The sequence below is a fragment of the Aquarana catesbeiana genome, linkage group LG08 (genome assembly GCF_042186555.1).
Source record: "Aquarana catesbeiana isolate 2022-GZ linkage group LG08, ASM4218655v1, whole genome shotgun sequence".
NCBI lineage: Eukaryota > Metazoa > Chordata > Amphibia > Anura > Ranidae > Aquarana > Aquarana catesbeiana.
In genome coordinates, this window is record NC_133331.1 from 287,367,987 (window position 1) to 287,382,352 (window position 14,366).

Below are 14,366 nucleotides of genomic sequence, written 5' to 3' on the forward strand. Positions count from 1 at the left end.
GCAATTTCACCGAAACGCGTTGACTCTACTTTTATCTCAAACTGATAACCAAGGGTCTGTCAAGGGGATTGGTTTAATCACTACCAATCAGGAGTCTCACAACATCCCATACCTCTCTGGATGTTTTGATGATAACCTTGGATCTGTCAAGGGGATTGATTTAATTTCTACCAATCACACGGGTCTCACAACATTTCACCCATCTCTGAATGTGTCGACTGATAATCATGGGTCTGTCAAGGAAATCGGTTTAATCTCTACCAATCACACAAGTCTCACGACATCCCACCCCTCTCTAGATGTGTCGCTAATAACCGTGGATCTGTCAAGGGGATCAGTCTAATCTCTACCAATCACTTTAAACTGTTACACTCATAATATCTATTTTATATCGTCTCTTTACTACTTCTACTAAGCTATTAACCAACATGGGTACACTTTTTTTTAATATTTATTACTTGATCGAATAACATACATATTACTTATAGCTTAAAGGGACCAGACCCTCCTATTATTACACATCTTAAAGGGACCAAACCCCTCATTATGACATTCAAATATTGTGACATTTTCAGGGGACATGACCAGATAAGACCTATTCACAATAACTTAAACAAAATCCATTTTGTATTTAACAACATTAAATATGGGGTGTCTCCATGTGTGTGATGGATGCTGAGCTGTCTAATTCTTCGCACCCTCCCCCCCAGGTTTCTGTTGTATGACCAGTCCCATCAAGCTGTTTCTCTTCACTGGTCATGTAGCCACCTCCTCTCTGACGTCATCAGGACCAGCCTTGTAGGTGAGGGCGTCAAAGTCTTGCCCACATACCAGAAGCAAAGGAGAGCATGGGATGCTGGGAGAGGGATAAGGTAAATGTTCTTCTACAGTAAACCTAACCTACCGTACACAAAACGAGCACCCGAACCTTGCTATCCTGGGAATATGGGGGGGGGGGATAACCACATACTACTAAAATGGTATCACCAACTTGAGTTCAGCTTTAAAGCCAACTTATACTTTTCCCGTTTCGCTTAATAGTCTGCCCACCTTCTCTGTGCCCTGTTCACCTAATTGGGTATGAGTTTATATGGTTTTACCCTGATCAGATTGCCAGGCCTGACTGCTGTCACATGGAGATAAAGAGGGGGGGGGGCTTTGCCTTGTGTAAGCTCTAACCAGACTGACCTGGAGCTTGCACATGGCTTCTTCTCTGGGTTCCTGTTGGTAAAGAGGATGGTAGGGGAAAAAATGTATCAATAACAGATAGGGTGGCCAATTAGACAAACCTGGTTGGCTGTCTTGGTCCTTCCCTGGCACCATCTCTGGGTGCAAGAGGACTGCTAATTGAACTCTGCAGAGCACCCATGTCCCTACTGTATGTGCTGACATCATCTTCTTTTGGATCCTTAAGACCCTGCCACCAAAAGTATGTGACATAGATGTGACCCTGCCACCAATAGGATGTGACATGGACACCCGAAGAAGTACCCCACCTCATGTGAAACACAGGAGAGAGAAGACTCTGGACTGGAGTGTCTTTTTCAAGCCAATGATCGGTTAGAGAGTTCTACGAGGGAATGAACTGTGTCTTACTCCACCCATTATGAAGGAAAATACTTAGTATTTACTAAATACTTAGTAAGCACATATACTTCATTGTATTTACTAATTTTCCACCAACTGACACGCTCTGCATCCTGCTGGGAACTAATCCTAGAGCTTTGATAAGTACATCTACTTCATTTTATTCTGTCTACATCACCAAACACAACACAGGTCCACATTTAAATATCAAATATGGATTTGGCTAATCCTACAGGTTAAAAAATACCTGGTCCTTGACTGGTTGTTGTCAGCCAGAAAAATGACCAGTTCTCTCTACTAATTGTAGTTGAAGGTTCTGTTTATAGTGGGAAAGGTGAAAGGTGGATTAATGTCAAATAAGATATTAGCTATCATTGTCACATTCGGCAGATGATACAAACTCTTTTAACAGGTTGGGTATCTGCCTGGGTGATCTTCACGTCAAACAGGGAGCCTGATAGATCGAATACACAAAAAAATGAAGGCACAATGTACCACCAGATCACAATACAGCGAAGGTTAAGGTCCGACAAGACTTCCACCGCACTCCTTATCACTGGACACTGGAAATTCCGAACACAAAACTACGAGCAAGTCCTCTTCAAAAAAAATGGTGGCCTTCTGCACACAGACACCAACTCCACGTTGCATAAATGTGAATGAGATAGGTAAAAGATGGCTTCAGCTCCTGTTCACCTGTAAAGAACTCCTCAGACGCGTTTCGTCCTTTTTCGGAGCTTAATTGCAGAGTAAGTCCCGATTCTGATGTTCTGCGCTAAAGCACAAAACATACAAGCTTTCCATGTAGGCCAAGCACTGCAAGAAGTGGCAACCTACACTGCTTATTCAGGGGGGAACAATACAAAGCAGAAGGGAGCAGAATCCTTATGTGTTTTAGGAAATCTGCGGGCTCTTCGAAGCAGTGCAGCCTTTGCCAGCTCACTGCTCATAAACTATATCACCCACGAACCACCAACCAATGGAGATACCTGGACTTCTAGTGCCCCTATTCTTTTCTACCCTTACCAGTGTCCTTATCCTGTGCTGGTGGAGCACTAGACTCCAGATTAACCCCTTTACACCTAAGGGTAAAACAAATGTAAATGCCTAAGCACAATTTTGCAACTGTGACATGCGTTAGTAAAACCGTACATATCATCACAACTTCTTTGTGCATCCAGGTAGATTATACCTTGTTTTTTTCAGGACAAATTGGGCAATTACATTTAGTGGTAAATAGCAATAGATATTCCGTTTTGTTTTTTTAATTATCAAAGGAAAACTGGCCCAAAATGGATAAAAAACCTTTTTTTTTTTAAATGTAGCTGTATATTTCTTGTTACTACCATAACCTACCACCAAAGAAAAACCCAAATTTTTTTTTTCCTGCTCTGGACGATCCCAATGATACCACATATGTGTATGTTAGTTGATGTTTTGTACCCGTAGTACAGCTTCAAAACAATAGTGCACATTTTGCATTTTTTTTATCCTACCTAAAACATACTGACCCTGACCGTTGACCCTTACTTGACCCAAACACTAACCCTGGCACTGACCTAGATCAAACCTTGATCTAAGTATTTTTTATTTAATTTTTTATTATTATTATTTATTTAATTTTTTTACACCTTTTTTTTTTTCTCTCTGCAAGGAAAGAGAGATACAATGTATCTCTCCCCTTCATTCATAGAGAGAGAAACACAGGGGTGGGCTTCACAGTGACTGATAAGTGTGATAGCCAATCATGAGCTATCTCAGCGATCAGGTGAGATAGAATGTTTTACCCTAAATCTAAACTCCATTGTAATTACAGTGGTCCAGTGGAAGGATCTTGGTCCCAATCATTAGTACGGGACCCGGGGCTGCCGCTGAGATCTTGGCCTCTGTGCTGGGAGTGCGCTATGCGGCGCGCTCCCAGCACAAAGACAGATATGCATATATGGGGCCCCACGGAAAAAAGTCCAGTCCGCATATATGTGAAGAGGTTAAAGAGGAAGTAAACCCTGATGGGTTTTACTTCCTCTTTTGTTCTCTGCAAAGTAAAAGCATAATAGCTAGTATGCATTGCATACTAGCCCATTATGTGCCACTTGCCTGCAAACGAAACCCGCGATGTCCCCACTGGTGGCCGTGTCCATCTTCACCCCTCTTCCTTCAGGGGCCTTGGACTCCGGCTTTGTGACTGGCCGGAGTCGCGTGACGTCACTCCCGCGCATGTGCCGATGAGCCCTTTTTTAGTGCGCATTCGCCGATGATGTCGGCGTAAGCGTATATGGTAACTATCTCCTAAACCGTGCAGGTTTAGGAGATCTTTCCAGTACCTACAGGTAAGCCTTATTATAGGCTTACTTGTAGGGAAAAGTGGTGTGTAAGGGTTTAAAACCACTTAAGCAAAGTTATAAAAAAAAAAAAAATTTAGTTCAGTAAGTCCGGAATACTATACTTACATAGTTTGCTTCCTTGAAAACCCACCTTTTTTGGTTGCCTGGATGGTCCCTAAATGGCTGCCCCACCTCACTGTTTGTGGTTGCCTCCTCTGCCTAGCCATCAGCAAAGGAGACTCTTGCCTACCCATCTGCAAAGAAGACACCCTGGCCAGGACTTTGTGTCCATTGAAACACACAGTGCCTGCCAAGCCATGCCTCTGCTCCCTCCTCCCAGCGCCTGGAAGTCAGCTGTAGGAGCCTACACCCACACCTCCTTTAAAACAAGAAAGTTTAGGGGGAAAACCGCAGATCGTGAGGACTGAGCAGTGGTGACAAAGACAACGGGTAAGAAAATGGACTGGAGAACGTTTTACCCTAAATCTGAATTCCATTGTAATTACAGTGGTTCACCAAGGACCAGTGTCGGTATGTACGTGGCATACCTGTGGGATCCAAGTGGAAGCTGTAAATCACTGTAGTAGGCACCGCTATCTTCGGGGTCCGGTGGCTGCACTGCTGCATAATGAACACAGGGAGTTGCTCACAAGTGCAATTCAGAGATTGCCTTGCATTTTTCTCAGTGAATGCAAGGCATTTTCTGAATAGACTAGGTCAAGACTGTAATGTCACCGCCTCACCTCGTCCAATCAAAGAATGCCTTTAGTACTACTTTGAGAAAAAAAAAATCACAACATTTAGAGGCAGCTCTCCATCAGAGGGTCCCTGGAGTAATGAAAAAAGCATTAAAAGGATGAGAGGGCCACAAGAACTTGAATGAGTCCAGTAAAACTCTATTAAATCAATCAACACCTTTCAGGGGCTCAAAACTCTCCTTTCCTCAGGCCTTGAATACCGGCAAAAAATTAAGAGATTCTGGACAATACTCAGAATTTTTCTGGCAGCCAGCCTGACAACCCGAAACACATCCTTAGTATCTATTTGATTTACAATTATTGTCCAGTATCTCTTTAAACCTATTGTCAGTAGCCAAACCCTGAGAAAGCCCCCCCCCCCCCCGAAATGCATTGTACTGTTTTTGTGGTTAAAGAGAACTTCTTATAGGCCTCATTCAAGTTCTTGTGGCGCTCCCATCCTATCAATTAATTTTTGGACCACCCCAGTGACCCTCCGGGGCACTTCGGTTGACAGAAAGGTGCCTATAAAGGCTGGACGCCTCTTAAAGTAGTACTACTTTCTAGTGAGAAAAGCAGTCAAACTGGAAAAAAACCTCTGAGACCAAGGCTGGGTGGACGGGGCGAAACACGTCAGGGGGCATGGCCAGAGCAGCAATGAATGAAGCTACAAAATCGAATAGATTCTATGAGCACCAGTTCGGCCTTGAGTGGCGTCTCACACCTTATAGAAAGAAAGTCAGGGGCAGGTAAACAAATCCCCAAGCTCAACTGCAAGTTCAGCTTCTGATGGCTGAAGACTGGTGTTCTGGCTATAGTGCTCCCGCTCTCCAACGATCAGATCCATAGTATATTCAAGTTGGCAACTCGGTGTAGGCTGTAAAATCCGAGTCCTTATTATACTGAAACACACTGGTAAGAAGCTAACTCGTTTTGGCTGCGATGGGCTTTCTCATAGCACAGACTGCTATGAGGAAGGCTATCACAGTCGAAACGCGTTAGCTTGTTACCAGTATGTTTCAGCATGTAGCCAATAAAGATTTGAATTTTACAGACTACACCGAATTGCGGGCTTAGATTTACTTCAGAAAGAAGTCATTTAAATAGTAAGAAAAAAGCTAGGGGTTAAGTGAAAGTCACAGGATGCCATGCAGAACTCTTCAAGGGCCTACAGCAAATTTAGAACAATGGTCATCAATACAATTCTTTTTCTTTAACTCTTTATAAATAAAATGTCCATCTCTCTTAAGAACCCTTCACCCAAGGTCACACGTGTCGCAATTCATTTTACTGTAAAAGGGTCCCCTCGCTCGGAACCTGAAGATGGCTCCTGAACAGCATGAGTTCTCCAGTGTCTGGTGAGTCCTGAGTTTTGGGACTCCGGTGGAGCAGAACATGGTTTGTCGGCGGAGTGAATCTTTTGGTGTCTATTGAGAAGCCTTTTCTCTTTGAACCTTTTGCCACAGTCAAGACAGGGAAACCACATCATCCCTGTGTGGACCTGCTCGTGTTTCCGCAGGAATAGTCTCCGAGTAAAACGCTCCCCGCACTCTGCACAGCCGTAGGGCTTCTCTCCGGTATGAAGCCTAAAATGGTCAACCAGGTAGGACTTCTGCTTGAAGCGTTTTCCGCACTCAGAACAGGGGTAGGGCTCAAAGCCGGTGTGAATCCTTCGGTGTGTCATGAAACTGGACCTATGAGCGAAGCTCTTGCCGCAGTCCACACAGGTAAATGGCTTAACCCCCGTATGGACCACCTGATGTCGGATAAGGACCGCCTCCTGCGCAAAACATCTCCCACACTCGGAACAGGAAAACGGTTTCTCCCCCGTGTGAGTGCGCTGATGGTTGAGGAGAAATACTTTGCGGGTGAAACAACTGCCGCACTCAGAACAGGAGAAAGGTTTGTCCCCATAGTGCATTTTTTGGTGTTCGCGGAGAGAGCCGCGCTGACGAAACCTTTTTCCGCACTCGACACACTGGTATGGCTTCTCTCCCGTGTGGGTGAGCCGATGTCTGATGAGTTCAGAGTTGAAGCCAAATTTTTTTCCGCACTCCGAACACTCGTAGGTCTCCTTGTCTGCTTTCCGAGGCCTATGGAGACCCCGGTCTTGTGTGACACGCTTGCCGCAATCTGGACAGAGGAATGGAATCTTGTTGGAGTTGATGGTCTGATACTCTTCGGGAGGTAACTTTAACAGAAACCATTTAACACATCCTGAACAAACAAACAGAGCATCAACGGCTCGAGCATCTGTGACTGTCTCAAGAGGACGCCCGCCACATGTAGGGGGATCCTGTGACAGATGGGCACTGGGGAGTCTTGGATGAAGATTTGGATTAGGAGGTGTGCCTTCTGAAGAGCTAAATGTATCCATGTTTTCAAGAGGGCCCTCGCCACATATAGGGAGGCTCAGTGACAGTTGGGCACTGGGCAGTCCTGGATGAAGATTGGGATTAGGAGATGTGTCTACTGGAGAGCCAAATGTATCCGTGTTCTTAAGAAGATGCCTGCCACGTATAGGGGGCTCCAGTGACAGATGGGCACTAGGGAGTCCTTGATGAAGATTGGAATTAGGAGGTTTGTCTTCTGTAGACCTAAATGTAACCCTGTTTTTAAGAGGACACCCACCACACATAGGAGCAGTTGGAGGCAGATGGGCACTAGGGAGTCTTTGATGAAGATTGGGATTAGGAGGTCTGTCTTCTGGAGAGCCAAATGTATCCCTGTTCTCAAGAGGACTTCCACCACACATAGGAGCAGTTGGTGGCAGATGGGCACTAGAGAATCCTTGATGAAGATTGGGATTAGGAGGTCTGTCTTCTGAAGAGCCGAATGTAACCCTGTTCTTAAGAGGACTTCCACCACACGTAGGAGCAGTTGGTGGCAGGTGTGCACTGGGGAGACCTTGATGAAGATTGGGATTAGAAGGTCTGTCTTCCAAAGAGCCGAACATATCCCTGTTCTTAAGAGGACGCCCACCACACGTAAGAGGAATCGGTGACAGATGGGCACTGGGGTGTCCTGGATGAAAATTGGGATTAGGAGGCTTGTCTTCTGAAGAGCCGAATGTAATGTTCTCATCTTCTGAGTTACAATCCAGAGATGAACTGAGATGTGTCTCAAGGTGGAGAGTTGTGGCAACGCCGATTTCTATTGTTGAAGGTTTGGACACGTCTTTGTCTTCTGCTTTACATCTTAGAAACGAGTCTGAAGATTCGCTGGTCTTCCATCCAACTGCTGGAGATAAAGGAGAATTTATACTTACTACTGAGGTATACTCATTCGTGGTACAATTTAAAAACCTGCCATGATCCACCATCTTCTAATTTTCAAATGATTGGTCTTTTAATTACAACTCATAACTACAAACAATTTCAATAATGCTATAAAGTTCCATTGTATTTTCAGTTCTATCGTATTATCAGTTGTGTTCATCACTGGTTTGGTCAAACATTCAATCATACGTGGTTGTAATCCCTGGTCTTATACGCTTGTTCTCCATTTATCTCTTTTTTTTGCTAGATTATGGTACTAGACAATTTTCAGATATAGATCAAAAATAAATTAATTAATAATTAAATATTTTTGAAAATAGAAAATTAATCTGTGTTCATAAGCACATAAAAATAAAAGACAGAAAAGAAGACCATAAAGTGACGTGAAATCCAATGTGCTTTAGACTTTCACCGAAAATTTGTGAATTTTCAAGACAAGCCTCCACCTCACCAAATGGCTGCTTACCAGCTCCTCGTGACCTCCTGTTACGGGAGGTCTTTTGCGCTTGTGGCTATATACCCAGCCAGGGCCTTTGACCGTCCAGGGGGATCGCGCTGTCAGGCTTTCCTCACCCAAAATGGATTTGATCACACTTAAGCCCCAAAAAGAGATAAGGCCTCCATAGTGTAAAATCTTCAATGTTTATTGCTTTAAAAATATGTTGCACTTACATCAAGGAATGTCATCTTAGATAAAAATTCAAGCCGGCCGGCTAATAGTAGCAGCCCGTACATCTGGACTTGCGAGAACGCGGTGACGTCAGCACGTAAATCCTCCCTATGCATTTTGTCACAGATGACGTCGCCCTGGGGCACTTTTTCAGATATAGATGGGAGTGAGTGGCGATTTATTTACTACTGGGATTGCAAGCCAATAAAGATCTGTGCAATCTTATCTTTGATGCGAATGTACGTACTTAATAAACTACTGTTATTTAATTTGTGCATGCTGCTCGTGAAAGGATGGTGGAGATAGGTACGCTACAGGTTTTTTCATGTACATTTACTGCTTTTTCCTTCTTTGTGTGTGTGTGTGTTGTTTGTTTTTGTAAAACTTAACAAAATGTCAATAAAAATCTATTTGATCAAAAAAATAATTTTTTCAGTCCGTCATTTACTAATTTACTAATTCCCTGCTGGGAAATAATCCTAAAGCTTTATAATTAAAGTGGTTGTAAAGGTACAAGGTTTTTTTTAACTTAATGCAGTCTCTGCATTATGGTAAAAAAAAACCCTCGGGGTGCTGCTCACCCCCCTTATACTTACCTGTGCCCAATCTCGATCCAGAGATGTGCAGGAGAGCAGAGGCCCTCCTCATCCTCATTGGTTCAGACACAGCAATGGAAGCCATTGGCTCCCGCTGCTGTCCATCACAGCCAGTGACTCGGGAGCAGGGGGCAGGAGCAAGCATGTGCGAGTGCCCCCATATAAAGGGGCTTGCTATGTGGGCACTTGGTGGGGGAGCAGCCAGGAGCACTGGAGGGGGACCTGAGAAGAGGAGGATCTGGGCGGCTCTGTGCAAAACCGTTGCAGGGCAGTGGTGAGTATAACATGTTTTTTATTTTAAAAAAATATAACCATTAGAATCACTTTAGGGCCAAGCAGTGGGCAAAACGCGTCAGTTTACGAGGTGGGTGGAGTGTCCTCAATTGTGCTGGAGAAATAAAATTGTTCCAGCAGCTTCCTATGATGGTATGTGGACTGGTATGGGAGGTGAGCACCCACTCAGGTGATGACAGTGACAGTCCTTTGATTAGTACTAGTGACACTGTGAGTGATTATCTTACCCCCTCACCTTCCAACACACTCCCTGATATCCTAAAGATTATTTCTTGGGGATAAAGCATTGTATTCTTGTCAGGTAAAGCCGGCAACTTTGAGTGCTCTATCAAATGAATCCTTTATTGGCGTCATATATAAAAACACAATTCTGTAGGCCTAACGCGTTTCGGCTACACAGCCTTCCTCACAGTAATGTGTAGCCGAAACGCGTTAGTATCTACACCATTGTCTTTATATATGTAGCTAATAAAGGATTCATTTTGAAAGAGCAATCTGAGTTGTCGGCTTTACTTGACAAGGATACAATGCTTTATCCCCAAGTAATTTTCCTACAATCTCTAAGATCTAGGATCTAATCTCTCCAAAGAACTGAAATAGTAAACCACTGAACTGGGCACCAGTTGTCTCCCCATTACTTTCTATTGACAGAGAAGGGAGGAGAGGAAGAGATTGTAGTAGAGACCAAGCAAGGAGAATTCGACACTCTTCTCCGGATTTAGTGTTTATTCCTCACCTGTGCTGATCTCTGGAGAAACTTCTTCCTTCTTACACGGCTCATCATCCCTCACATATGTCTCTTCATTCATCACTTCTACTTCAAAATTAGTTGCCATTTTATTCTTTATACAAAAAAAAAAAAAAAAAGAAATAGAACGAATCATAGGCTGAACGATTTTAGACTGAACCTCTGAAACCTGATATAAAATAAGGCCGATCACTTCTATCTACCTGATGATGGTGAGGGATGGTGAGATCTTCCTGTGTGGAATCCCGGGAATACAGAGGACGTGGTCCTCTCTCTGGTGGGTTCCCATTACTGGATCCATCTGTAGGAAACACACACACTGACTGAATAAATTGTTTCTATGTGTTTATCAGATGATGGGGGATCTAGGTGGACCCTCTGTACTGCTGTCTCCATTACAATAAAGTCTCCTCTTACCCGGTGATGTGAGGGGTGGCTGATTCTCCATCGTGACGTCCTTGTAGAGATTATCGTGTTCTTCTACGTACTCCCTCCCCTCCATCGAGAATTTAATACCGACATCCTGACACCTTATAGGAACCTGACACACACAATGATACAGTCACCATCCAGACACATCCCTTGTCTGTTACTGGATAATGTCCCAGAATTCCCGGCACGGCTCACCTCTCCTGTCAGCAGCTCAATGATCTTCTGGATGACTTCTAGAATCTTCTTGTCATTGGTTCTCTCCAGTATCAGTGAGGAAAATGGTGGATCATCGGGCTTTCTTATCGGTCCATAATACTAAATAAAAAAACATACATCATATTACCCTCCCAGAATCCTCCTCACCTCTCCGGTCAGGTCTGTGTTTTATTGATAGAGGTAAGAGTGATGTCATGTGACCTCCCAGAATCCTCCTCACCTCTCTGGTCAGGTCTTTGTTTTATTAATAGAGATAAGAGTGATGTCATGTGACCTCCCAGAATCCTCCTCACCTCTCTGGTCAGGTCTTTGTTTTATGAATAGAGATAAGAGTGATGTCATGTGACCTCCCAGAATCCTCCTCACCTCTCTGGTCAGGTCTGTGTTTTATTAATAGAGATAAGCGTGATGTCATGTGACCTCCCAGAACCCTTCTCACCTCTCCGGTAAGCAGGTAGATGATCTCCAGGGTGAGGTCCAGTATCTCCATCATGTGATTTCGCTCCTCTTCAATCTTCTGGTGGTCTAGACACAGAACAAAGTCAGCTGTTTTTCACAACCTAACAGAATCTAAAAGAGAAAGGGTTTCAATGTCCTCATCAACTCAAAGTATATGGGGACATAAGGTTGAGTGTTCATGACATTAATGATGCAGAAGAACAGTAACTTCATCCATTGCCCCAACTGTTCACCAATGTACAAGGAGGCTTGGTCAAAAAACACCCAATGTACCCTGTATCATTCAGTGGTGGTAGGTTGTCCAGTGGTCCTCAGAGCTGGTGAGGTTATAGATGTGGACTAGAGGTCTAGAGGTGGACTAGAGGTGATGGACTCATCTGGGTCTACAAGGAGACATCATATTGTGTGACCACTTACAAATGGTTCCCAGTTTGCACTTGAGTGCATATGATTGGACCATAGACCAGTAATGTCTTGGTGGTGCCATCTCATCCCTTTAAACCCAAACACCTTTGAAATACACAGGTTCTGAGGCTAATTAAATGCAGATAAGGCACCAAGTGAGTTTAATTAGCACCTTAATCAGCCACAGAACCTGTGTAATTAATATGTGTTTGGGTTTAAAGGGATGAGGTGGCAACCATACCATACCATATATATATGTTTCTCATAAGGCACCTCCTGCCCTTTACAGATGTCCCCAGGATTTCTCCTAGACAACCATATAATAATAGATGATCTCATCCTTACCTCCCCTAATCCCATATCCACTACAAGCTGCCATCTCTCCACTGTTGTTCACATCGGATGTTGTCAATAAAGTTCACAGCTATTTCTATACAGTATACATTTGTACTGACATCTTGTGGCCAAATTTGGGTACTGCGGCTCACCCAGAGGGAGAAATGCATTGTACACAGCAGGGGTCACTCTGGGGGGGGACTCGCACTCCCTCTAGTGGTCACACTGAGAACTGTGCTGCATTATATCGGTGGGAAGAAGTACTGGTAATCCTTTTATATCATTATTAATGATCGTATTAATTGTATTATTGTTGTTAATAGTATTATTATTATTCAAGCTATACATGAATTGAATAAGTAAACTATGAATAACCTTTTCTACATGTTATTTTTTTCTTTTGCAAAGTTTTTTCTATCGAGTTTTCAGCATTAAAGTAAAACTTTCTGGTTAAAATAAATATTTGGAAAAAAAAAAAAAACTAAAGGCAAACTATTTTTTACATTTTGGACAGAGTGGAGAGGCATTAGCACACCTATCAGTTTTTATTGCTGTCTGTGCCCCCCTGAAAGGTAATAGAGGGGAAATCTTCCAATGGGGACACTAGTTCTGATGATCCGGGGGGGGGGGGGGGGGCAAGAGATTCCCTTAATTTGCAGGGATTTCCTTTCACTTCCAGTTTGGCTATGGGCTAGGAAGTGAAGTGAAATCTCCACAATGGCAAAAAAAATGAAATCTGATGGGTTATAACCATCCCTTGCTCTATACAAAGTGAAAAAAAAAAAGTTTTGCCCATCGTTCTACTTTAACATGGTGAAAGAGGATAGGAAAAAAAAAAAAAGGACGGGAATGTACACTGCAGATCACAACATAGGAAGCAACAGCAGTCACGGCACATAGTTCTACTTAATGGTGTGACGCAACGGAAAAGCACACCAAAGATATGGGGTGCCGCTCCAGGCTCCTATCTGTCCAAGTCTGGTAACACCCACCAGGAGGGCAGGCTAGGAAAGAGCTGGTCTCAGGCCAATAGGTGCAAGCATAGGGAAAGGAAACATTCCAGGAGCCGCACATCCAACACAACCCAGCGGTATCAGTAGTAAAAGCAGCCTCAGCCCAGACTCCATCCAGGTCACACCCCCAACGAGTTTAGCCCCACCTATGCCCCATCTCCATGACTAAGCTCAGTTGGTGGGGCGAAATGCGTCAGTGAGGTGGCCTGGATGGAGTTTGGGCTGAGGCTGCTTTTACTTCTGATACCACTGGATTTTGTTGGATGTGCGGCACCTGGAATGTTTCACTTTCCTATGTTTGCAACTGAAAAGCAGCCTGGAAGTAATCAAACCTTTAGTTTTGGGAACCGGACATAGTATCCTCACTCCAATGTTAAAAGCTGATCTTCAGGTATGGATTTTATAACATTGGCCCAGCTTGGAGCAATGGAAGTATACATATTCCATATCTGTGGGACCGCTGTGGATGCAGAGAATAAGAGTAACAGTAGTAGTCCCTGCTACTACAGCGATTGCCTGCTCTCAACCAAATTGTCAAACCATCCAATGGCTGGAGTCATAACTGATCACAAGTGCAGCATCATGGCAACTGCAGATCAAACAGAGGCCAAGATGGCAGCTTCCTTGGCTGAAAACAATAGGAGGGTTTAGTTTCCGCTCTAATTCCCTGGACTCTGTTCTCTTTCACTCTTCTTTCTTGGTCTCCACTTGTTGGTTTCTCCTTCTTTCAGCTTTTCTCCTATTATCCCAACTGTGCACAGGTTGGGAGGAAGTCTTTTTGGGTCTAGCCACGTCTTGGGATGCTTCAGAGAATTTTTGCCCAGATATGGCGTGACTTAAAGGGGGGGGATGGATCTATCAATGCACACACCCCTGAAGAAAGCAGGGACTCTGAAACACGTCAGATGTGGTCCATGGACATCCACCATGGTGGTAACATCACGGTAGTCCTGGACCTATGAGTACTATACCTCTATTGTTATGTTATTATGTTGACCCACGTGTTCATCGGCCACTAGTGTTGTGAATATACATATCTTTTTATCCTTTTATCAAATACAATTTATACATATTTTATATATATGATTCTTCCTTTTTATTTTCTTTTTTGCTTTTCTATGCTGTTATTGCACTATTAACTAGTTGGGCCATTAAAGTCTCCTTAAGGGGGAATTTTTTCCACTTGTTCTATTCTATTTGGAATGTGGGCCCACCTTACTGCTCAACCTTATCTCAACATTTTCTTCTGTACATGCCCAGATAAGGGACCA

General features: G+C 43.7%; 1 protein-coding gene across 2 annotated transcripts; it reads right to left on the bottom strand.

Moving 5' to 3' along the window:
* LOC141106571 (uncharacterized) lies at positions 1–12,367 on the bottom strand. 2 transcript variants are annotated; one of them, XM_073597450.1, is made up of 7 exons: positions 12,092–12,367; positions 11,322–11,452; positions 10,862–10,981; positions 10,652–10,775; positions 10,438–10,535; positions 10,223–10,328; positions 1–7,888 (listed from the first exon to the last, which is right to left on the bottom strand). In XM_073597450.1, the coding sequence occupies exons 2-7, from the start codon at positions 11,373–11,375 to the stop codon at positions 5,931–5,933; spliced, it is 2,460 nt and encodes an 819-aa protein (XP_073453551.1). In that variant the 5' UTR covers positions 11,376–11,452; positions 12,092–12,367; the 3' UTR covers positions 1–5,930. The 2 variants fall into 2 exon arrangements, with proteins under 2 accessions (XP_073453551.1, XP_073453550.1); XM_073597449.1 differs by having other exon boundaries at positions 2–7,888; positions 11,322–11,407; positions 12,092–12,366.
* Positions 12,368–14,366: the final 1,999 nt, after the last annotated feature.

What these genes read in the sequence shown, in the direction of transcription:
- LOC141106571 (XM_073597449.1), bottom strand. Translation starts at nt 12,125, where the DNA reads ATGGCAGCTTGTAGTGGATATGGGATTAGGGGAG. An exon ending in TGGATATGGGATTAGGGGAG is followed by an intron (nt 11,408 to 12,091) that starts GTAAGGATGAGA and finishes TTCTGTGTCTAG; the next exon opens with ACCACCAGAAGATTGAAGAG. An exon ending in GCCACCCCTCACATCACCGG is followed by an intron (nt 10,536 to 10,651) that starts GTAAGAGGAGAC and finishes TGTTTCCTACAG; the next exon opens with ATGGATCCAGTAATGGGAAC.